Source organism: Ammodytes marinus (assembly GCF_949987685.1).
Source record: "Ammodytes marinus genome assembly, chromosome: 16".
NCBI classification, from domain to species: Eukaryota; Metazoa; Chordata; class Actinopteri; order Uranoscopiformes; family Ammodytidae; genus Ammodytes; species Ammodytes marinus.
The window spans coordinates 11,147,647-11,174,494 of record NC_137220.1 but is presented as its reverse complement, the minus strand read 5'-3'; the positions used below and the strand labels follow the sequence as shown (position 1 = coordinate 11,174,494).

The 26,848-nt window shown below is 42.4% G+C and overlaps 1 protein-coding gene across 1 annotated transcript in view; it reads right to left on the bottom strand.

Annotated features, from left to right (window-relative positions):
* Positions 1 to 26,848, bottom strand: part of znf385c (zinc finger protein 385C) — a gene marked incomplete at both ends in the record, with an annotated part of 79,191 nt that overhangs the window by 4,146 nt on the left and 48,197 nt on the right. The window contains 5 exons of the mRNA XM_080043704.1: positions 737 to 924; positions 1,452 to 1,847; positions 7,139 to 7,361; positions 10,865 to 10,975; positions 16,159 to 16,304. Of these exons, the coding sequence (XP_079899830.1) occupies positions 737 to 924; positions 1,452 to 1,847; positions 7,139 to 7,361; positions 10,865 to 10,975; positions 16,159 to 16,304 (1,064 nt within the window). The remainder of the gene's footprint in view (positions 1 to 736; positions 925 to 1,451; positions 1,848 to 7,138; positions 7,362 to 10,864; positions 10,976 to 16,158; positions 16,305 to 26,848) is intronic.

Genomic DNA, 26,848 nt, shown 5'->3' with positions numbered 1-26,848 from the left:
TCTCTTGTATTAACTAAGGTCTTTATGCCATCACTGATATTTATCATTTCTATGCAGATCATTTGTGAAGGCTTTTTTTATAATCGTAACATTAGAGGTCAGTCTGGTCTAGGTTCAATGTGTTCAAATCTGTCTCTTGATCTGGAAGGTAATTGCTAACTATGTGCAGGCACTTCTGGTTCCTGATTAATGCTGTGGCCACATCATCTGTCTGTGGAGGTGAGGTAATTATATGCAACATTTTCTCCACCGCCTGATGTAATTGGGCTTGATGCTCTTCCCCTGCAGAGTCAACACTTCTTCTATGCCCTTCTGAACAAAGTCCTATCAGGTTAGCAATTGTCTCACTTAATACGCTTTTGACAAATCGGCAGCACCTCTCCAAGCCCCCGCTTGCCTCGTCTTTCATTTCGCACAGCACAAGCGGGAAATGAGAAAGCCTGTGTGATAGCTCTTGCAGTTTGGTCTTCCTCCTGCTCTGAAACTTTTACATCCAAACAGTTCTGATATCTTTCGTGGTGCTAAAGGTTCAATGAGGACATGGCAACCAACTCTAAGTTTGGTATGTTGTCACTGCTTCACACACATGTTTCTGTTCATTTATTTTCTATCATATTAAATAGACAATTTGTTCTTTACAAAATCCCAAATTTAAGTAGCATATTTAATGCTGCTAACATTACATATATGCAAGTAGCATATGCTTACATATCATTAGCTTGATATTCCTGCTTACCTGGCTAAGCTGGGTCTCAGAGTTCACACAGATCTCACACACTTCACACTGATAGTTCTTGCTGGGCACCCCGACGCTGCCTTTGCTGGCCAGACGCTTGGTCTTGCAGCCGACACGAGCTGTCACCACTTTGCCCCTGCGTCGAGGCAGAACACTGTGACCTTCCAGCATCAGTTTGTGCTTTGTACCTATGGTGGAAAGAGTAGAAAGGTGGCAGGTTTAGTTGAGTTTAAAATCAACACACTTTTATTTTTGTTGCTCAGATCCCCCAAACGTTTTGAAGAACCAGAAATCGTTAAAATCTTAATGTAGCATTTTCACGGGAGGGGGATTTGTTTACATTCACATAGCTTGCAATTAGTTTACGATACACATCTTCTCCTCTAATTATTGGTATTGAATTATTCTATTCAAACAAAACTAAATTATTTTGAGGCAAACAGAACCAAACGTTAGACTAGAATATGTTTGTAAAGCTAACTGTGGACCCAGATGCTGTAAACAACAACGGTGAAACAGTAACTTATCACAAAGCTTTCTGACTTCAAACAGTGTTCCAGGGATCAACATTTCCTGTGAGGAACGTGTGTTTAATCAGGTATTAGAATATACCTTAGAAGATGTTCACTTCTGTGACACATCCAAAGTTACTTTAATAAAAAAAAAGAAGAAAAAAGAAAGAAAAATAAATGAAAACAAGCCCTGTACCACATACCGCTGTTATGTGCATCCAATTGGGAGGTGGAGTTGACTGTGACTTTACAGACAGGACAATGGAGGTGGGCCTTGATCTTCTTGGAGTCCTCATCTGTGGTACCTGGCTCCCCGTTTGTGCTTGACGCGTCCCCCTGGCTGCCTGATGACTCGGTGGTGGTGGTGGTGGTGGGGCCCGGGACCTCCGCGGCCTCTGGGGCTTCAGGGGCGCTGCTGCTGGTGTCCGAGGCCGTCTCTGAGAGCTGTGAGGAGGGGGAGGCCTGAGGAGGGGACAGGGTGACCAGCTCCACAGGCGAGACCTCAGAAACTGGCGTCAGCATAAAGGAGGAGCTCCTAGGACTCTCCTCCAGCAGCTTCACCTCCACATTGTCTGGTTCTGGATCAGACAGGAGAAGACCTGCAAAATAAAATGGGTTGAAATGAAGGATAATATATCAGCAAACTGTGGTTCACTTCAACCTGAACTTATGTATTTTTTTTGCAGCAGCAGAAACCAGCTGTGAAAACAACATTGACAGATTATCACATTTGAAAAGGTTTCAGTTTTTGTTCATTCTTGCACCCCCTTTGGACAAAAGCAGTAGTCTTGTTACTATGCCTGCCATAGTTCCAGGGTGAGCGTACCCATGAAAAACATACCCATGAACAACTATATGAAAATAGCAATCAAATAACTCGCCTATTACTTAAAATATTCTTTTTCCGTCGCAGTTAAAATGAGCTTGAATAAATAGCAAGAAAAATCCACTTGCCTGCTTAGATTGGCTTAAGTTTTTGAGTGTGAATATAAAGTCGGACGAATAAATCTCCAAATGAAAATTTGGAGCCAACATTAAGAGTGCTTTTCAAGTGCCGGCTTTGTGGCATTTTCTGATAAAGCCTCAGCGTTTGTTTTAAAACCATGTGGAACAGACTAGATTAGAATTGGTTTAGGAAAGAAAATGCCATCCGCCTTCTCCCTCGCTCCTTTCTCCCCTCCCTCTCCTTCACTATTCAAATATGAAGTGGACCCGGAGTCTCAGTCAATACAAACAAACCTATCGACTGCCGGGCCGAGCCGATAAGTCACTTGAGTTCCATTATACATCTCCCCTTCACCCCATTGCCCTCCTGTGGGATTCACACACTTCAACCCCAGAGCACTGTGCGCTACGCTCGCTGAATATCTCTATCACACACACACAGACACAGACAGACACACACACACACACAGACAGACAGACAGACACACACACACACACACACACACACACACACGCGCACACCTCCTCAAAGCTCCATTGATTTTCCCTTTTACGTCTCAGAGTAAATTCATCATTGGAGATAAGGGTCTTCCTCTCTCATTCCCCATTAAAGAATGAAGAACCATAGCAGGCAAGATTAGACGGCCCCCTTGCTGTAATAAGAGTGACCCCTGAGGGATTTGAGCTCCCAGTGGGGGGGTCGGCGGTGGGTATCATCCTGAGCTTATGTGAAAGACACGGCCACCTGAGAAGTCTCTGGAGGGGAGTGATAATGATCAATGGATTTAGCAGGAACCTTACAGAGGAAAGACGTGGAGGCTGCTGGGGAATCAAAGCCCCCAAAAATCCACACACTCGTTCAGCTATCTCTGTCGAGTTTAAGGTATCATCATTTATTAAAACTTTAAGAGACAAAAAATAGTTTTTTTTAATCCTATATGGAAATGTGTGCCGAAAAGTCCATTAATGAATGAAGCAGCTAATAAACAGGATATGTTGATAATCCGTTCAGTCATTAATCAAGCTACAACGACAAACTGGTCGACTATACGCTGGTTCTCATGATCTATCTAATCAAATTTAATTTTTCCACTAGAGTTTTTATTTTCCTATCTCCAGCTTTCAATTTTTTTTTTCATTTCCTGGCCGCAGATACATTTTAAGGGGCAGCATATCAGGCATGTGAAGATTAATTGATTAGTTGAATAATAACACACAGACTAATCGATAATGGAAATAATCATGAGTTTTAGATTATCTGGGGTCAAAAATCACGTGAACCTGAAAATAAAAAAAAGGAAATTCAAGTATCTCCCATCCTCTCTGGCAATACGCCTATCTGTCTTTGTCTTTTCTTGTCAGTTATGCAACTTGCTCTTTGACCATCTACATGATTGAAGAAACTGCCACCAACATTGGCAAACTGTCAGACCAAAGGTTGGCATATTTCAGAAGTGCCAGGAGAGCCTTTGAGGAGTAATACTACACAAATAATAGATATTTTAATCAACTTTATTTAGCAATACTTTGTTTACTCTTACATGAAAATAATTGAATCCATGTTTTAACCAGTCCGATCTAAATCGAACAGGCTTTTAGAGTGTGAACTCATCTGAAGAGATCTCCATTCAGCAGCTGTATCTGCAGAGAACAGCCAAACAGCAAAAGAATATGAATACTGGAATCATGATGCACACGCTGGCATACGCATACAGACAGCGATCACTGGGTTTAGCAGGCAAGCGCAGCCTCAGAACATAAACAACTTCCCCGGGGAGAACCAAGTCCCTGCTTTAAATCATCATTACTGTGGTGACAGACAGAGTCCCCGCAAAGATGGTTTCAACAGCGGAGTCAATCAAAGCAGAGGGTGATTGATGCCTGTCACCACTCACGCAGGCCCTCAGTCTCTAAGAACTGGCCTGATGCTCTCTTGCTTACTCACTCTGTGCTCACTCTCTCTTTTGTTGGCCTGCGACATGGTTTGTAAGCAGCATCGATTAGTCCCTATATTCAATTGAAAATGTCCCTCCCTTATATACAAATTGTTGTAATGATCTAATGAAAGGACGTCTGTAAAAAGATAGGGTTGCTGGACATTTTTACTGCTTAGTGATAGCACTTTAATAAGAGACAATGTGTTTACAATATGTCAATGTGGGACACCCTATGGTGGTTTGAAGTAGTTGAATAGACAACACATGGCACATTTATGAATGAGAGGTTGTGTTGGTTACTTGAGTAGTTTAAGGTCTTGAATTTGTGATTGGCCAACGAGTCCTCCAAACTACAACAACATCAACTGTCTGTGCCCTGCAACATTGTTGTAAAAACGCATTTTTCCATCCACCTCTCTACAATTCAAGACCCTGTCATATTGCTATTACATGTACATACGTAAGTGTTCTGTTATTTCTTCATGCTGTTGCTATGTTGTGAGCTACATTTTATATACCAGGTCTATTCCAAGGTGGCACTCAAAAGCATTTTGTGACTCATCCTTTGTTTTTGAAAACCTTAGAAAAAGTGCACTTTCAACTCCATCCAGCAGCTCACAGTCAAAAGCTGTGTGCAGTGAATAGTTGAAATGTGCATTAACAGATATTGGAACAGAGCTGACCTTGTGGGGTCCACAGTCTGTTCACTCTGAGCCAGACAGACTGCTTAGAGGAACAGCCGACAGGTGTGTTATTTGTTCCCCGATGGCAGACAAATGTGGGCATTGACCTCAGACAGCTCCCAGTACCAGCACTCAGTGTTCATGGCAGACATAACTCATTTTATAGAGTGTTAATTTGGATCGCTATTCCATTTTAAGGTTGGCATTGTGCTGCATGCCACCACTGGCTCGCACTGCTGCATTTCAATTTCACATTAGGCCAATCACACAATTGGGCTTATTAAAATGTGTTCCTCCTCACAAAATTGCCTTGGAACTGTAGAATTATGCACAGCATTAAAAACTAGCTCTGACTTATCTACTTTCTCCCTCCAATGACCCCCCCCCCCACACCTTCTATCCCCCCGCTCTCTTTTTCCGTGACTCCTTCATTCATTTCATCTTATCTTTCATTTTCCTCTCATCATCTGGTTTCGTCTACACTGCTTCCCTCTTTCAGAGAGTTCCTTTGCAACAGCGGAATATTAAAATGAGATTTGATGAGAGTGTTATCCGGCTCAGAGTCTTTTGTCCACTTTCTCCTGAAGGAGACTCTTGTGCTCAAGGCGAAAAATGTGTGTGTATCCATGTGCACACATAGGGGAGAGGGTTTGTGTAAAACCGTCTCCCCTCTCCTCTCAGTGCCTTCGTATCTTTTCTATGATTTTTCATCTAGCATCTAAGCACATTTTGAAATTCCACTCAGATAGTGATCTTCTCCGGGGCGGATGAAGTAGAGGGATGGTTGAAGTGGGAGAGAAGGAGAGAGATAGTGAAAAATGCTTTACCACTCCTCTGCTTCTTTCGCTTTGAATTGATATATGAAAAGTGTGGAGCCAGACGAGGGCACCATGAGAAGGCAGTGGGGCAATGCATGCACTCTGAGCCTTAGATGTGTGGAAAAGACAACATTCCTACTCTGCTTAAGGTGACACACTGCAGGAAAAAGTTTTTCAAGCACTGGTCAATTTTGAGATTTTTGTCTATATTGCTTCCATAACATGTCTTCTTTCATAAATCAAAGGTCCAAAATGTACGAGGTGTTTATTTGACTAAACCTTGTCTGTTTGTATCTGCATCAATCAAAATGAATGATACAGCATGATGTTCTGTTGTAAAAAATTGATAAAGATTTGCTAAAAACTGGCACATTTATCTATCTATCTAAATAAATAAATGTTTTACCATATTCGCCTGCAGTGTCTCACCTTGAAGAAATCCAATGCTCTCTCCTCTTTCTTTATCAACAGTTGAAATGACAAAATTCACACCGTCAACATGAAAACATTTGAACTCCTTGTAAGATCAGACGAGGAGGACCTTTCATTTGTTTCAACTTTATTTTCAATTTGACAGCCCCCTCAAATGAAAGTGCGTACTATTTTACTCCCTCTCGACTCAACCAGCAGCACTGTGTTGTTTATTTTCAGTCTGCACAAGTACACCAATTCTGCTTCTACAACTATACCCTCTCCATCTAACCCAGATAGATAGATAGATAGGAGAGAGCAGGAGGGAGTCAAGCGGTGGAAATTAAGAGGCAAAGGGGGTAAAAAGGACCCCAGTGTGGTTATACTATCGATCTCAGCCAGCCCTCTTTTATTTACACACCATCTCTTGCTCCCATATATCCCACAGCTTTCAGAGCCCTCCATCCATCACCAGGCACAGTGAAGGAGGGGTCAGCCAGGTCAGAAAGTTTTTGGTGTGTGTGTGTTTGGGGGGGGGGGAACAGAAAGGGTTGAAATAGCTGAGGTTTGAAACACATAGGGGATAGGGTAGAGAGGATAAGGTGTAGAGAGGATAAGGTGTACCGAAGACGTAATCTTAAAGTGGAACACAATGGTGCAGAGGGACAGTGATAAAGGGGGACAGGACGGAAGCTGCCAATACATGCGGAAGGAGGATTGGTGTATCGGGTTTAGAAAAGATCAAATGGAGCAGAGAGGGGGAATTTAGAGTAACCATAGCGTGATAGAGTGAACATCAAGAGGTGCTCTCTCCCTATCTTTCTGTGTTTACTAGGGGATGTGCTAAGAAAAATAGATAAGACAATATATCGTGGTATTTATTTTGTGATATCTGTATTGAATCGACACAACAAAAAAAATTGTTTTGAGATTAAAAAAATATATATATGTTGTGAACTTACAACTCTACACTCCAGGCGATGTTGCTGTAGCCTACGGCCGCGTTTTAAATTTGAATTAAGCTTTTTGAATGACATTTTTCTGTATCGTGAAAGTCTTTGCCAATATACCCAGCAGCAGTGTTTAGCCTACTTACTTGCTCCCTCCACTAAGCTTGTGTCCACGAGCGCGGGCAGAGCTGCCTGCTCGGATGTGGACGTCTTGCGATCTCGTTCCCGATCTCGTTCGCGGTCTCGGTCTCTCTCCCTCCCCGTGGACGAAGCCTCCCCACCGGTTCTCCGCTGCCTGTTCTTCTGGGCCTCCATGGCTTTGAGTTTCCGTGCGTGCTTGTGGCCCTTGTAGTGTGCTTCTGCTTGGTTCTGCAAAAAAAAAAAGGGAAAATGAATGAGAAATAGGTTTGGGAGGGGAAATCAGAGAGAAGAGTGTTTGACTTCATGCATTTATCTGCTGGAGAGACTGGATTGCCCACGTGCAATAAATGTTGAAAAATTCACGCCTGAATATTTGGCTTCACTCGCGGGCATATACACATCAGGCTGCGAGGAGGAGAGTCTGTTTCCACCTGATAACAGCGATGGGCACATTGGGGGGCCAGAGGTATAATTGTGTGTGTAATATGCAACAAGAGAGAGGATCCCATCTCCACCAACTACCCTATTAATGTGCACTGTGAGAGTCAGACTCAGACTCAGACAGTGAAGCAATACATACTAATGTCACACACATCCAGGCACTCACAAACACACAACCCCCCCCCCACCCACAAAAAAAACAGACACAAAAACTCATTCTTACTGCAATAAACACGTTCGCACAAATTCCCTTCAGGGCGGATCCCGATTTAACTTCACATTCTCATCATTCTCACGGCCCCCTGTTCAATCCGAGAACAAAGCTCCCCGTTGTCAGAGCGAGCGTGGATACATAAGAATAGCAAGAGAAATCAATACAGAGATCAAAAGCTAAAACAACCGCCAAGCTTCAGATCTCATCATCTCCTGCATGGCCTGAATATAGGACGCAGTTATAGACGTATACATGCATTATGGAAATAATACAGTACAATAATGGCTAAATGTGGAAGGCTTTGTTCCAAAATGAAATCCAAAGTGTGGAAAACTCAAATATCCCCCAAGAGAATACTGAGTAGTCTGGGGGCATTTTCACACACTCAATATTTAAGAGATGGATGGATTAAGGATGAAAGGAATGAGTATAAAAAAGCCTTTCTTTCCAAAGAGTGTATGTTTTGACACGTGGCTGCGAGGTAAGTCGTTCCTCCAAGGCTACCGCGAGAATGCCTCCTTCCAAGCTCTCAACTAATAAATCATGCAAATCTTCAGGTGCCAAATTGAAGAAATGGACTGAATTTGCTTTGTCTACTCCTCAGTGAGGAATAAATATATGTAGAGAGGTTGCAAACACGAACAGACTTCTTCAATAAGTGCAAAACGTCAAATTCCTGGATTACCTTAATTTATATTAAACCCTACAAAGAATAAATTGTGTTGTGGTAATGCACATATACAAGGTTACAGGCACACACACACACACACAGACACACAACACCACCACTGGTCTCCTATGTTAGCTCAATGTAAACACACGTCTGGAGATGAAGTTAAACCACATACATGTCCCCATTAGTGAGTCAAATGGCGTGAAAGTGGAGGGCCTATGAATAATGCGGGCTGTCGTGGCATCTGTAAAAACAAACTCCAATACGCATCGTGTGACCGATGTACCGTGGCAAAAGGCTCCTGAGATTAGAGTGATGTGACGAATTCAGCCAGCGCCTTCTCTTCTACGCCATCGGTTTCTCCGTCCAATTGCGTCTCAGCGGAGGCAGAGGAACAAGGTGTGAAATGAGCTTTGCTTTTCTCACATCTGCACCACGGCCAAGAGGATACAGCCCTCTTTCTTTTAAGGGATCCTCGATTGTCCGGCGATTAAACAATCCTACGGCTAAAACCTCAACAATAACAAGTAAACACTGGACTCTGTATCCGGTGCATGGACATATGTATAGTGGGCGAGGAGCATGTGTTCCCCATAGTGTGTCTGAAATGACACCGAATCCTCTCTTCCAATAATGACATTTGCTTGTAGCAACACACAAAGAAATGACCAAAGACATATAAATGAGGGGGATCTCTGCCAGGTGCTTTGCTTAATCGAATAAACGCTTCGCTGCTTGTTTGGATTGTGGAGCTGTACGGCGAACTGTACACTCTACCGTCAAGTCACTAAAAATGTAGGATGTTGATATTGATTTTGCTTGTACTACTAATACACAGTTTGTGATATTTTTTTGCCACACCGTGCTACACATATATAAAGCCTATAAGGCTATATTATGTTATGAAGGAGTAACAGTCGAAATATGCTATGAAGGGGAAATACATCAAATAAAACATTTATACAGGTATGAGAGTAGAAGACAAGAGTGAACCCAGAAAGAAGAACAACAGTATGTGTGGTCAGAATTGCTCATTTTTTTTCTACCTGTAACCACACCCAACAGTGATGTCACAGTACACTGACACACCTCTACATCACTGCAGCCAGATGAGAACAGTTGAAACACTAGAGGTCTACAAAAACAAAGATTTCCAGCTGCTATTAAGTTTTCTCTTTAAGGTCAGTTTGAGCCTCCGAGCCACAGAGGAAGCGTACAGTACGTATTTCCCCTTTGAGCATTATTCATAAGGATAACTCGGTATAATATCTGAGCAAACTCCGAGGAGGGTGCATGGAAGTGTTAGGAAAGTGCTCATGCTCTCCAGGAGACAGATACAGTTACAGTCAGACCTGACGCTGCTCTTTATGTCGGCGCGCAGAGGCAGGGAATGGGATTTTCTCTAGTCTACATTTCCTCTCCCCCCACAGCTCCCCGTCTCCTGTGCCTCAGCCTCTCTTTGAAGATGGAGTCCAACAAAAAAAAGCGTGTGGGTGTGTGTGTGTATTTTACTGTGCTCAGACGTGAGATGTCTGTAGGCTCTCTGGACTATTATCTATTTGTTTATTTGAATATGCATGAAATGTCAAGGGATGTTTGCTTGTGTGTATGAGTGTGCACTAGAGTGTGTGTGTGTGTGTGTGTGTGTGTGTGTGTGTGTGTGTGAGTGGTGGCAGGGATGCGAGAAAAGAAACGAGGAGCCGAGAAGCTGCTTCCTGCTGGGGCTGCTGATTGTTTCTGCTCTTCGCTGATAAACGGCAGCTCTCCCTGCTGTCTAATCCCTCATTCCAAAACAACAGTCTCACACACACACACAGACACACACACACACACACACACACACACACACACACACACACACACTCTAAATGACTAACTTTCGGTTTGAAGGTATAATTTTAATAAGAGGAATCCATTTTACGGTTTTTGCATTTGCTTACAAAGATACCTACATTTGCCTATTCACACAAGCAGGTGCATACACACACACACACACACACACACACACACACACACACACACACACACACACACACACACACACACACACACACACACACACACACACACACACACACACACACACACACACACACACACACACACACACACACACACACACACACACACACATGCAGTATGCACAAACACATCAAATCAGTGGGGATGATAAGAGCTAAGATAACTTCCTTATTAAAAAAAACACACACATTCAAGAAGATAGCAGACAATATCAAAACAAATGTGTGTTCTGGGAGGATAGTGTTCTTTTTAGTTTAGATTGCTTTTATGTTGTAAATCACACAGTCCGACATTTTGTCTACTTCTCTCTCTTAATATTCCAAAACCTCTCTATCGTTCTCATAAGCACCCAAGGCATAAAGCCACAAACTAATGTCTTACCGTTGAGTTAAAGCGCAGGTGGCAAATGTTGCAGGAGATAATCTGTTTCTTCTTGAGGGGCTGAGGGACACCGAACGTGTGGTTGATCACTGCCTTCTGCACCGGGTCCATCTAAGAGACGGAAAGAGCAGACAAAACAACAAACACATTAGATGTAGAAAAATGACATTTTCCAAAATGAGACATTTCCGTGCAGAAGTACAACTTCACCTTAGAGGCGAGGTGAAGTTGTTCCTAACAAAGTCAAGATTCAATCTTCCGACGTGACCATACTTTTATTGAAAGCCCTTTAATACACCAGTAGACAGTGTGACATCATGTCCAAATGTTTTCACTAGCATCATCAATGGCCAATACATACAGGGAGTAACATGCACTTATTTTGTTGCTATACCTCAGCAGTGAAAATGACTTTTTTACATTTCATTAAACATTCCTATGAATTTCGGTACTAGCATTGGTAATACAAAGTTATGTTACTCTAGTAAGTACAAAAGGCTGGTTTATATGGGTTTCAACATTAGATGGCTGCATTCCAACTGCAATACAACAATAAAACAACAAAACCACAATAGAACAAAATCAGAGAAAAAACAAATACTTCCTAATGCCTAAGGCCTTCAGATATTCATTGGAGACACTTAAATTCTTCCTTGACACATGAGAAAAATCTTACTGTTTGGGAGGAGTTATGTTTTATGTGTCAAAAGTTATTCTATTCAAGCCATTTCCCCCCATAAACATGTCAAGCTACAGCTATGTAGGCAATTTATGGATGTTACTTGTTTTATACTATACCAATTACATCTTGTATAGTGTAATTTTTAAGGTAATTATCATATAACTTTATTTATTTATTTATTATTTTTGAACTGCTACCTATTGCTTTTTTTCTCATTCTAATCACACGGCAACGATACAGCATGCATTTTGATGTCTAGCAACATGATTGTGTTTTTAAGGTTTTTGTCACTCATATGACAGTAACCCACCCAGTTAACTGCATAATCTGTGCTGTTATAACAGTTCCCATTTTTATACTCAACTGAACAGATGGTTCATTGATTGCACCTGTGCCTGGTGTATCTAAGTGACCTCAAACCATGACTCTGTAAACACTGCTGAAAGTCTGAGGGGCTGAACTGTTTGCTTCTGGTGTGAATATCACTGTATTGTGCACCTGTGTACTTTTTGTTTTGTTATGTAAGAAATAAAAACATTATTATATTTTAAAAAATGTGTCTTTCTGTGGTGGTTTACTGTTAATGAAAGGAGACATTTTGATGGTGTGGGAGTTATGTATCTGATCACTGGTTTAAGGTAATAATTACGATGTGTGTCAGATTCACTTGCACTGAATTGAATTGCATTGCAGGCTAATGTTTTCACCTGGACTGCCACTATTCTTAAATGACTAAATATATATAATATATGTAAGTATACCCTGATGCAAGTTTTTCATAGATTTACATCCACATTGAAGACAGGGATTTCTGTACGATGCAGTGTTGATACACTTGCACAATATCAATGATCACTTCTGCTTTGACAATGCTGTCGAGATGTGACTATTTGTAATCAGTAAAGCTGAATTACGATAATACTTCTGCGTTAAGGGATTATGTAACACCTAGTTGATGCACATGTGAGAACTGCCAGACATTTGTGTTGGGTGCTTGTGTGTTTTAGGGATTGTTTAGAGTGAAGCCAACATTAAGGAAGTCGAAGGAAGACCCTAAGCAGTCTTTCTGTTTTTCAGTTACGCAAATCTAGAAAAGCAATTAATCGGCGCCCCTTCTGTTCACTGTGTGTGCCCACCGCTCTGAATGAATGAATACATGTGAACAGAGCCATTGCACAGCTGCACTCCTCTTGTCAGTGATAATGAGAGATGGCAGAATGACGTTAGAAGTTACCTGGATGCCACTCCAGTTCTGTAGGTAGGTTTGTAGCCAACTGTCGCTCTGTATTACAAAGTAAATTGAAGAATGTAAACACAGTTGCTGAGGGGAATACAATTAAAGTAGGGATACAGCTTGATCATGTACAAGGGGAGCATCAGGTGACATCTGACGCTGACACCGTTAATCAAAACATACGTTTCTCTCCACACAAGGCTCTGAAGGATAACTGCGTGTTCTTAACTGTACTGCCAACAGCATGGTGAAATCCAAAGCTTCATTGGAAGGTTGGGATTCCACAAAGACAGCTGACTTCATTGCCTCACCCCTTCAGCACTTGTATCGCAAAATATCAATCACTTTGCCCCTCTCCCCCCCCCCCAGGCTGTCACAAGTCCTTGCCCCCAGTCAGTCATTTCCATGGAAGAAGAAGAAGGGACTCAGAAGAAGAGTTGTGCTGTCCTCACGTTGAGTGAGATCGCTCGCCGCTGACAGCCCCAGCTGCCCCACAGATCAAGGAGTAGCGGCGTATCAAACACACACACAGCACGGAACGTCAGCCGGCTTCGCTTTCTTTCTTTTCTGAGACACAAGCCCCAACAACATCCGATCCTATTCGGTAACACAAAGACACGAGCGGCGTCCATGGGCAGCTGCAGCAGAGCGGAGTCTATTTACTGCGGATTCCTCAGGGCCAGGTGTGGGGGGGGGGGGATATAAACACACCTGACACTGAAACCCCCCCTACACGCTGGAGGTATATATCTCTCCTTAAGGGCTGTCTCTTTTGCCTGTGTTGCCTTTATTTTGGACCTCTTCCACACGACTCAAAAGTTACCTCAGGGAGCAACTGACTTTTTTCGAAAGCCCCTGACCGCGGAAACCTAAACTCTCCCCTACTCCCGCCCGCATGCACTACCGTCCACCTTTAGCAGGGCAAGGCTGCACACAGTTATTTGTTTTGGGAGCTGGAGAATGTGCCCATTGTCTGTCCGCAGCCATCCTGAACCTGACTGGCTATAAATGCGTCTTTTGTCCAAGGCCCTTCAGTTCATCCTCCCCCCATCCTGGTGCGGACAGAACTTATCCTGAGTCCATGATGGAGTTTCAGTGTAGGTAGGAGGTAAAGTGGCGTGTGTGTGTGTGTGTGTGTGTGTGTGTGTGTGTGTGTGTGTGTGTGTGTGTGTGTGTGTGTATGTGTGTGTGTGTGTGTGTGTGTGTGTGTGGTGTAAGAAGGGGTTTAGTTTTGGAGATAGGTGCATTCGTCTTCCCCCCCTCTCAGTTAAAATGGAGGTTGTGATAAATGCCACAGCTGCACAGTGAGAATGTGTGTTTCGGAGGCTAATCATCTCCTCCTGGGACTGAAGCGACACTGATTTGATGTCATTTCCGCAGTTATCATTATTTCTGAATTATGGTTTCGGTTGAGTCCCTCTTCATGCCGCCAGTTGTATTCCTTTTCAGCAATTTCTTACTGAATATCATTGCAGCTCTGTAAATAAGATTTCACGCGCACTAGCTTGCTGCATTCATTAATCAGCTGACATCTTTTTTCTTCTTCTAGCTAACTGGTAACTTACTTCCCTGACAATTTTTTTCTAACAATGAAGCATAATGCCACACAGTAGAACAAGAGCTTTAAATATTTTTTTACGATGTTAACATAATTGTGAGTTCCGCAAATTCTTTTTTATCAGACAACATGAAGGCCTAAACAGAGCTGCGAGCCACAGACATTGGTTTGAAGAATACAAACAGCAGTTATTCCTTTTGAAACATGGGCATAACGCAGACAAAACACTGACCTCCACCACTTATATAAATACATGAGGGTGTTAGAGGAATGAGTGTTTTTACAGTGCCTTTGCTGCTAGCTATGCTCAATACTTCATAGGGCAGGATAGGTGACCCAAAGAACCAAAGTAGTGGGCGGCAGAACCAACGGATAAACTGTGCTTTTCATAGAACATGTTTGGAGACCCCCCCCCCCCCCCCCCCACACACACACTTTTACTCATATAGAACGCGTTTATGTATCCATCATACACCCCCTCACACATGTCCAGATGTACAGTATGTGCGGCCCTCCCTACCTCTCTCTCTCTCTACTACATTTTTTCACTTGGTTTTGAAAAGGTGTAGAGTGCATGCTGAAGCAAAAGCTACGGCTTATGTTTCATCTACAGACCACAGAACTGGAGACGGTTTCAGAGTGTGTGATGAGTGAAGTGAACACACCCTCACATGTGCCCACAAAAACACACACACACACACGCACACACACGCACACACACACACGCACACACACACACACACACACACACGCACGCACACACACAGGGTAAGTAGAAAGGATCAAAGATACAAGCTTTTAATTCCAGGCACTGTGGCAAGGTAATCATCTGAGCCTAGGGACTTAAAAACAGTTTGTCGCTGACGTTAGAGACAAATTAATAAGGGTAGAGATGGTTGAGACTGAGGTGACAACTGCTATTCTAAGAGGCTTGAAGAATAAAGATTAACACCCCAAAAAGTAAGGCTTCTGCACAGAGACGTTGGTTAATAAGTTAACAAGAGTATGACAAGTACAGGAGAATAGAGGCTGGCAGAACAGATAGTAAGATGGTGAATCCCAAAGTGGATAGCTTTGAAGACATGATTTTATAAGGCCTACGAAATGATGTTCATGAGTGGACATGTTTTTTTTTAATCACTACCACTGACTGAGTGACAGTTTAGACTCCCCACTTTCACTCCCCCTTGCCTCAAATATTTCATGTGCAAGACGAGATGAGAGAAAATTATGAAAGACATTTTGTTCTCAGCTCAAAAACAAGCACGTTACGAAACAGTGTGAAACAATTCCTGCAGTAAAATTATAGTCGGCTTTTCATATGATATTTCTGGTATTAGACACGGTATTATTAACAGGCTAAATCTGTTGGCTCTGAGCTCTTTATTGTTGTTGAAATTCCTTGTCGTCATAGATCAATTGGTTCCACTTTAAAAGGTGAGGTCAGCGATTCAGGAGAACGCTTGTTGTCAAAATCGTTTTTCTTGTGAAAATGAGAGACTATCCACTCACGATCTGTGAGCTGTCCGTACTGTATGTGCGATGAAAAAAATCTGGAGCTGATACACACCCTAGGCTCTGTAAATTGGTATGTAAACAAAGGGGCCCATCGTAACTAGCAACATGCCTGTTTACAGTACAAACAAACAGTACGGACATATAGCGGATGTAGTGGAGTATTCATTGAATTTGACCAAAAAAAAAGAAAAAAAAGACAATAAGCGTTCCTTAAGACTCGCTGACTCAACCTTTAATTTCCCTGTTTATCCAATATATCGAATTGCTATTTTTCATGGTGCCAAAGAGCTAGTGCAACTCACCGTGTTGAAGTTAGGGAAGAGGCTAAGGGGAGAGGACCCATTGAGTCTGAAGGGCAGGAGGTGCTTGAGGTCCAGTTGAGGCTGCATCGGCCTTCCTGGGAGGGAGGGGAGGGAAGCCAACAGGGGGCTGCCCTGGGCCGACGTGCCTAGAGAACACACACAGAGAGAGAGATAGATGTTACAAGTTAAGAAACAACCGGACAATGTTAACATGAGGGACATTTATTTTCTGTCCCAGAGTGGTTTGGTTGGAAGAGTGGAACTGCACTGATGTTTTTCACAAAAAGGTCAGGTGCAGCGCTCAGAGGAGGCCTGACTTTGATTTATTTGATACCTCAGGCACCGTTACACCTCTATCGGACACCCAACACACACATTGTAGAACTCAAATGTGTGTGTGTAAAAGAGGTGTGTGTGTGTATAAGAAGTGTCAGTGTGTTTGTGTGTGTATGTATAAGCGTGCTTGTGAGTGGGCATGTGTTTGCATCAGGGACAATACAGAGTGTGCGTTTCCTTTTTTTGTATGCAGACAATAGTGTCATGTGCATTTGGGGGGGGATGGGCAAGTTGCCTCAATTGCTTAGGCTAACCCCCCCAAGGACATTCACCTGCCCTCATGTACATAGGCTACACCCCCCCCCCCTCCTCCTCCTCATACATACACACATCATTTAATTACTGATTTATTGGTTGTAAGGAAAGGTGCCTGTGCAAGGGGAAGATGGGAGATATCGGATTTCAAATGGAGCAGGGATGAAGAGATTTCTAATTTTCCGCCTGGCTGCGTTTCAGTGGACCTGTGTGCTCACCGGTGCGCAGGCACTTATATCCCAGCACCGGGATCAATCATCGGTGTCAGCTGCGGGTCACCGTGGCCATGCCAAACAAAGAGTGCCTATCATGTAAGCCCTAGTGCCACACACACACACACACACACACACACACACACACACACACACACACACACACACACACACACACACACACACACACACACACACACACACACACACACACACACACACACACACACACACACACACACACACACACACACACACACACACACACACACACACACACACACACACAAACACAATGGGAGGTGGTTGTATTTGTGTGTGATACCGCACACCACAGGCAAAAAAATAAATAAAAAATAAGCCTGAAATAATACAAGCAGCTCAGAAATAGAAACGATTTGGCCCAAAAAATAGCTTCTCCACTAGGTAAGGGAAGGGGTGTAAAGTTCTAGAGACAGATTTCGGGATACCAATAGAGAAAGGTGAGGAGAGAAAAAGGAATTGGTACTACATTCATTGCTTGGGAGTGCAGTGTGTATGTTACCACTGTCTTCATGTTACAGAGCAATCATATTGTTGAAAATGAATTACTTCAATGTGATGATATTTAAATATTTAAATATCAATATGAACAATTGTGTTGTGCCCCAACCTAACCCTAACCCAAGTTGACCAAACCTTGAGCTGAATACAACTTGGCAAGATACATTGAATACATTGAATGCCAACGTTTTTTCATTCATTAGTAGTTTATTGAACACATTAAATACTTTCTTAACACACCAAGGACACTTTGCACCCACCCACCATCCTGTCCTGATGTTAAACAGGGACACACTCCTTTCTCCAATGCCTTTGAATACAATTTCTAGAGGGAGCTATTCCCCTGTTGTTCACCTTAACACTGCTCAAACATGTAAAAAAAAAAAAGAAAATCTTGTTTTTTGTGGCATTTTAGTATATTTAAGGTTATAGTAGTATGATGATGATGATGATGATGATGCGTCATATGTGAAGTACCGAACAGGGTGATCTGGGAATCTGTCAGTAGTCTGGCCCATGGCTTTCTGAGGCTTGTCATGATTGGCAACTATGACGTGGTGTGTGTGTGTGTGTTTGTTAGTGCTTGCGTGCATACGTGTGTGTGTGTGTGCTGAAACACTGAAGCTCTAAACATATGCTAGTCAGTGCTAACTGTGTTTGCATTTTGCCATGTGTGGGCTTTCCTTTCCCTTTCCCCTGCTGTCTGTCTGACACACAGAGAGAGAAGCAGCGCAGGATGGACGCAGCCTACAGACACGTGGGCAGCAGCCGTTAAAGGTTCACTCATAAACACACACACACACACACACACACACACACACACACACACACACACACACACACACACACACACACACACACACACACACACACACACACACACACACACACACACACACACACACAAACGTAGAAAAACAAGGAGAAGCTGAGTCTTCTCTTGGCAGGACTACTAGAGGAAAAATCTAGGCTCGCAGGGAGGACAGTTATCAGCTGATAGTGCTTCCCCACCTCTTGTGGCTCCCTAGGCAGCTTATTAAATCAAGGGCTGGCTGTTTGCCTTTTTGGATGATAACGCTGCTGCCACGGAGGCACAGCGCGAATCAATCCACGCGTGTAGCGATTGCGAGCAAAAGGAGTGCGTGTGCTTGGGCTCACATGTATTCGACAACTTTATCACAGGCAAGGCAAGGCAAGGCAAGGCAAGGCGTACAAACAGAACTGCCATGCGACTCTGAAGACAAATAGCTGAGGCGATGGGGGAAAGTCACACACGCAAAATCAGACAATATATAATATTACATTCGGCACATTTTTAGTGTGGGATTCCAGTTGGAGTGTAGAGCAAAGAAACATACGGCACATGTTCAAGCATATTTATTTGTGTGTAGAAGTCTGTCTTATTTCAGCCTGCAGCCCCTGTTAACCTCCTTCTATCACACTGCGTCACTGTCCAACTCATTTAATATCGTCTGTGTGTGTGTTTGTCTGCACATATGAACGCCTATTTGGTTATGTGCCGATTTTTTATTTATTATTTAACTGTCCATAGACATGTCTGGGTCAAGACTCGGATTTATTTTACGCCTCAATTGTGGTTCCGGGGTCCAGACAACCACTGGCGGTCAAGGCAGCCAGGCCTGAAACCAAATGTCTCTCTCTCTCTCTCTCCCTTTTCTCTCTCTCTCTCTCTGTGTCTCTCCCTCTCTCCCAGATGACTTTGCGGGACAGATCTATCCATCTGTCTCTGTCAGTCTTTCCCCAGGCAGGCCTACCTCCTCCTCTTCCAACCATCACAACAATACATTCCTTCCTCTCATGACTCACTGAGCTCGGTTACACAACAGCTATACCATCACAATGCATCCTACAGTCTCCGATGTGTGTGTGTGTATAATTGTTTGCGCCGGAGCATCCGAGCCCATAGAATTCAAACATTGATTTTTCAATTACTTTCTCCTTGCTCATCTGAGAAAATAATAGAATCCAACATATATACGCAAGAAAACATATTGAGCTTTCCCCTCCTAATCCTTTTCTTCCCACTATCATAGCATTAACCGTTCCGTCCTTTGGTTCCTTTTCACAGCTATTTTGTTGTCATGCACTCCAGTTCTCTGACAAATGTCCCTTTTTCTCACATCTAAATAACCGCCCACCCTGCCCTGCTGTGCTCTGCATATGCCTGCAAACTGCTGCTGAGAAAAGGAGAGGGTCGAGGAGGAGAGAGAAAAAACTATTCTACTTCTATTTGTGGCCCAGTGTAATTATGTGGGATGGATGCTGGCAGAGGCTTGGTTGTTGGGGTGAGTGGATCTCCACCTTCTCTTTTCTTTCTGTTTAGCTGTTGCTGCCTCTCAAAGACAGCCCACAATTTCACTTTGGATGAACTTGCCACAAAAAACAGGCGCCGTGCTCCCAACAACAGAATCAGTTGTTTTTGCCCTAAAAAACTTATGTTTTTCGATCAAGTGTCAGGAGTATGCTAGGGTTATTATAGAGCATAGAGTAGAGGTGGGCATTGGGAATTTTTGAGTCAACAAAACGTCAGACCTTAACACGGGAGATGTCTGTTTGTTTCCTGTTTGCGATGACCACGATCATTCCCATGATTAAACCATGTGTTTAGTCTTGTAACGATGACGATAATATGTATGATAATATTAACAAAGTTGCAATTTAAACCTAAATCCCAATGTGTTCCTTAACTTAACAAAGTACCTTTTCTTTGACCCAAACATGCTCAACCTAACCAAGTCATTTTTCCCCCACCAACACACTGTTACATCATACATTTTTTTATTTTTTTTTCCAAATGTGATTACTTACAGTTTTTGGAAAAGCACAGGCAAACTAGGCTATCGTGCTGGATGGTTGTCAGATGTGAAAATACTTCTTTTTATCATTCTGGAGGGAATAGACCAACAACATATTTAATTTGGAGGACTGGTCCACCTTTTTTCGGTAGAAAATAGATGATGGACAGACCTCCCCCCAACTCAATTGGAAGAATGTACCACTTTTAAAACGGAAAAAGGAATGATCAACAATTCATGTAAAGTCACATCATCATTCTAACACTTCCATAGCTCATCGATATGCCCCAAAGACACTGGGTTAAGCTCCGATTCTGAGTGGAGGTTTTTGAAGAATTTCAGGTTGCAGGCTGCACACACTGAGCAGGCAAGTTGTGTTCCATCTTTATTAGGTTTGTTTTTCTAGTGTCTAGACTCCAGTATGACCAAACTTTAGTCATCACTCGCAGCCCACAGAGATAGAAAATACAAGGACACTGCTGCTGTTAGCGATGCACCCTTGTGGACCCTTGAGGACACTTTGGCCATGTTGTTTGCATAAAAAGGCTAAATGAATAATGATAATGTACAACTACTTTTGCTGCTATGTCCTATACCAACCTCTGCAAAAAGAATTACTTTTATTATATGCAGTTTCCAAAAGCCTAAAAGAAATGACAACATGATGGAATTCTTTCTGTATCAACACTTTAAAAGAATACACTGGTTTTATGTTTTCTTCTGTGTAGACCAAAAGTGATCACCAGGGTACTAGCTATTGTCCAGTTTATTGTTTATTTCGGCAGAATTAAAGGGCACTGTGCACCACAACATGCCACTCAGCTGTGACTGCCTGCTGTGCAACAGTTGGGCTGTCACCCAGCCTCTGATCTGATTATCCAGCTGTGTTAATGAGTATATACACACACCTCAAACTTGAATGTTTAGAATGGGAATTTTTCTGGCAAAATATGAGCATCATTACCCTGCACCATGTTGTTGACTCTTTCATCAAGTAAACATAAAAAGGTTTCTTCTTCTAAAAAGATGTTTGGCACAGTCCTCTTAAAGCTGAGACCAAATGTGCATAAAGTCAGGTCTTGACCCGAACACTCAAGAGTCATATGTTGCTCATTCATTGTGCATCTTCCACACTGTTGCCATACTGTTTCACTATTCCCCAGCTATAGGCCGCAAACTTCCCTGCAGCCATTGCTTTACTTAATGATGCTACTGGATCTGACAGGGCAGCAACAACGGGAAACAACAACAACAACTCTCTCCATAAATATATAGAACAGCTCTTTAAATTCAATAAGCCAAACTTTGTTTTTATGGACAGAGGTATGAAATCGCTCAAGACATGCTGTGCAGCCTGGAAATTGGCCTGGTAGTGTATTAGAGAGACCCAAAGCCATTTGAGGGCATGAAATGACATTGCACTGCCTCTGGATGTCCAAATGTACTCCACAGAGAGGGAGAGAGGGAGGGAGGGAGAGGGAGAGAGAGAGAGAGAGAGAGAGAGAGAGAGAGAGAGAGAGAGAGAGAGAGAGAGAGAGAGAGAAGTGACTCCTTAACAGCCAATTAGCTTCCGCTTGATCGGGAGGTAGTGTGAAGGCCACCGTGGGAACCATTATGGCACGGACGGAGAACATTAACCACAATCAGTTCTAATTAAAGACTCTTTTTGAGACGCTTTTTATTCCTCTTTGTCCCCAGCTATTGCTCCCCCACTTCTGTTTCCCCCTACTCCCTCATCTACGGTATTACAAACGACGGTAATCTGAAAACCCAGAGTTTGAGATAGGATGTTACCCGGACTGATTATGCGAAACAGTGCAGAGAGAGGATGAAAGAACTTCAATTAGGATTAAATTAAGCCAATGTGATTAGCTCAGTTGCATGAAACGTAACAGACAGAATGTTCACGTTTCTCTATACAGGTGCTGATAGGATCTCCTCCTGACGCATGAAGAATTATTCGAAGCGTTAGACTTGAAAAGAGGCCAAATAAATATGTGGTTCTAGCTGCTTTTTTTCTCTGTCAAATTGACATTTTTGGAGACGGAAATTTCTGCAAGCCACTTTCCTGTTTCAGTGGAGAAACAAACTATTCTAAATGGCACGCAATTTCAAATTTCTACAAAGAGCATTTTCCCCATTTTATCCTCCCTCCTTTTTCCCGTTTCTTATTTCCTCACCCTACCTCAAACTAAGCCTTTAAAGTTATTTATTTAAATTATATTTTTTTCGCTCTTTTTTTTTCTGGGTCAATGGGCATGCCGTGTTGGCTGCACTGTAACTATACTGTGTACCGGAGTGTGTAAGTTGATAACTAACCGTGTGTGTGTGTGTGTGTGTGTGTGTATGTGTGTGTGTGTGTGTATGTGTGTGTGTGTGTGTGTGTGTGTGTGTGCGCGCATGCGTGTGTGCTGCACATGACAGTTTATATTTCCAATGTGTACGCAGTAGGCTACACTGGCAGAAACAGTTTACATGGTAAATATGTGCAAGGAATATGTGAGCACAACAGAGCTGCAACTATCCCTGTTTGATGTCGGAACAGTCAAGAGTTGGTGTGACCACGTGAAGGGAGAAAGAGCTAGCGGGGGTCCAAATAAAAAAATCTACATGATAATAAAAACATCGGCTGAGACGTTTCATGCAGAGATACGATCTCTAATAATAAAGTTGTGAAGATTTTTTCTTATGGGGATTACATCTAATCTCGAGCACTTCCTTTTCCTGTGTTAAAGGTAATCTGCTCTTTAAATCTCTCATATGTCGTTCTGCCCCACTTTCTCCGTATTTTCCCTGGATTGCCGGAAGGTATAGCAGACGGCTTCGTGTGTCCTGATTATATGCAAGGCTAAGCACAGTTTGACCCCACCGTGACTGAAAATAGAGCTATAGCACTCTAAGGAACGGAGATGACTTCATAACTTTTTCTTTCTTTATCGCGCTATTACAGAGGAATTATACAAAGTTAAAACTGGATCCGTTGAGTTAACCTATCTGTCAACCCCCCCCCCCCCCCTACTGAGTAAGATGTGTGCTTTCTTGCTGGCTGTTTAAGTGCTTTATTAATCACAGAACTCAGAACTGTGTGCAGGAGATTTAGAAGCAGATTTGGACGTCAGTCAGCTCAATCTCAGCGTGGATAAAATATACAAATATGCCAATTTCAAGCCGATACATGAATAAATGAGCTGACACTAATGCTTTAGGAAAATCAATACACAGCCTTTGGCTTTATAGCGGCCTCATCAGAGAAAGATCTCAACCTCTCACTGCTGTGTTACTGGCATTGACAAACAACAAGGTTACTGTTCAAACTCCATTATGAGAAGTGGTACTGCACAATGAGAGACGTGAGGTCAACACAATCCTGAAATGTTACTTAATCGTCGGTGATTTGCCTCTTTTCTCACTATTACTAATACTGTTCCATGAAGACGTTACATGCTGCTTTTTTTGACATTTTAGAAAATTTGGCCTATGGAAGGTTTGAACGAATCCTTCAAAAATAAATGTTTACCTTAGAAAGCCTACATAATGTTTCTTAAGTCTTAAGGTGTTCAGCTCTGTAGTGAGTTGTGGCAGTCCTGCAGTGGTAAACAGGACCTGGTGGAGATGATGCTTCTTCTCCCGGGGAGTGTCTATAATGAGTTCTGTCAGGCAGGCAGAGAGCAGTGTGTTGCCATACCGAACCCCAACCTGAGCACACAGGCAAGGCCCATCTGTCAAGCGGAGAGACGATAAGCCCGGAGCAATCCAGAAACAAATTGCTCAGATTCCCCTCTGTGTATAGACCTACGAAAAAGGCGGGATGGGACTGATGCCTGATTCCTACTCAGGAAAAAAAGGGTGAGGCAAGGGAGGGTATATTTTTAACAACACATATCTATGCAGATGGTGCCGATGGCCAGTCATTGCTCTGCAGCTGAAGTGGAACGATAAATGATAAACAGCAAAGACATCAAAAAATAAATCTTAAAAGCTAAAAAAAAAAAAAAAAATTTTTTTTACTTTTGAGCCTTGGGGTGAACAGCTTTTATAAATCGCCCACAATTTTCCTTTTTGCTGTATAGCTGTTGGTCCTTACCCTCTAGGTAAAACAACCAAAGTAACTTTCATAACACGCGTGCGCGCACGCACACACACACACACACACACACACACACACACACACACACACACACACACACTGTTGAAAAGGAGCAAAATGATCAAAGCTAAAATGACAAACTGTTGAAAACATATGTTTAAGCTGGCCTCGTCTCCATATTCATTATCATAGCTGGCGTTACCATCTTGCAGTGGCATGCAGGCAAGAACAAACAAATGAGCTGAGCTATGCCTTCACATATGCAAAAAAAAAAGAAAAAGAAAAGGTCCAGGAATTCTGCATTTTTGATTGACAAGAACTCAGATGAGGTTCATTTCCCTGGCAAATTGAGTCATTTGCGGATGTGGCATTAAGTTGCGACATCGTTTTATACATGAATAAATATCAGGCCGGTCAACCGAGCGGCACACATCCATCATGCCAACTGTGACAAGTCATTATAAATTGATTAGATATGGTGGGGGGCTAGCCGGGCTAGTGCAAGGAAGGAAGGAGAAGGTTGTGTGTACGGGAGAAAAATAAGCACAAGACAGAGGTTTCTTTCTAAATTTAACTCCACGGCAGATGAGATGAGAGCAGGAGCAAGAGATGACAACACAGTGCAGACACCCGGAGACAGACACAGAGGCGGTCACGAGGCGGTGACCAACGTGAAATGACCATAGATAGTATAATAAACACACAGAAGTTGTAGCGTGTGCGTGGGAACGTGCTCGAACTATCCTCTCTGCTGAATTTCTCAGACGCACGCACGCACGCAAACACACACACACACACACACACACAGGGGTTGACACTAAGGTTTCAAAAGCACTTGCCCATAGTACAGTGACTTGCCCAAAAAAATTAAATTAAAAAAGTTAAACAGTGATTAATATGCTTATTAAAATATACATTTTAGCAAACCTTATCTCTTAAATGCAAACACTGCTTACTTGTCTCATCCTAACCACATACAACCAACACCAATTCATATAAGCCTACAGATATCATGACATCACACTTACAGCCAAGAGCAATGTGATGCATGCACCTGGCCTGGTTTTGGGGGTCTCAGAAAACTCAGTCTAGCTCAGAGTCAAGCTGAATGTTAGCTTCCACACACGTGTTCAGAAAAATTTAACTTATTTTACTTATTTAAAACGGTCACATTGTGCCAAAAAGTGATAGTCTGCCATACAATTATTAAAGTCCACCATGTTAAAGCTATTGCCTGGTTATACTGTAAGTAAGGAGGGGGATCATTCATTTCTTTTCACATTGATACCATTATAAAGACTCCACAATCCAAATCTTTATTAAAACTTTTGTATTATTTTGTTAAAAGAGAACTGGTATTATTGCTTTAATTGCTTATAAGATTAGCAGAGCTAAGGATAGGACTTTAAACAGGTCATAATTCCATATTTAGGCCTACTAATTATTTTATATTGCTGGGAAAACAAGTTTTTCACCCAAACTGCATTATTCAAGCTTCTAGCGAAAAACAAAAATTCTTGATGTTACATACATCATGATGTCCTTTTGTTGACCTGTGCCTAATAATCATTTTACTGAGCCGACCTGAACACATCACATTTGAACCTTTTGCGATTTATTTTTAAGCTAACTAGTTATTATCCTGCAGATTTTAATATGGATTTAGGGACTTGCTAAACAGTCTCTCGTTTGTTGATCACCGCTCCTTTGAATGAATGAAGAGATGGTGCCGAGCCTTTTTTTTTTTTTTTGGAGACGGAGAAGCGGGTTGAAGGAGTTTCTTCACAGGTCCAAGGTACAACACTTTAGTTGATGTTGACCCGTGTGCTGGACACTGTGTGGTTTTATGTTTGTTAAATCCCCTAGTGGTGTTCGATGATAGTGCAGCCTGCTATAAAAGAGGAAGTAGCCATTTTGAAGTGTCAGTCTACATGTGGCAGTCGAGCGATGATTCCCAGCTCCACAATCTCGTGCCATCCTTCGATCTGGTAGCTGTTAGACGCATTGTCTGTAAGTAAATGTTCAAGTTGGAAGTATATTGACCTAGAAAACCCTTTATTTCCAGCTTTTAGCAAGAATTATCTTTATTTCTCAACACGTTTATTTTGTACATCTACATGCTATGTTATACCTCATGCTTAACCGTTAGCGTCATTAGGCTTTTTGCTAGCCTCTTAATTCATGTTCATTTGTTAGCATGTTCACTTGTTGTTAGCATAGCCTCCATTTTGTGTCCTTTTCATACTTAATGTAGGATGTATGCTTTGTACACGTACTTCTTCGGAACTGTAATGCCAACATTTCTTTTTATTCTTGTGTTACAGTTTTACAATCTACGAGCTTCAGTAAAAACTCAATACAGAATCCCGTTCTCCTTGAGTTATTGAAGTTCATGTTTAACTGACTGGATAGCTGGATGTTCCTCTAGTGAGAACAGTACA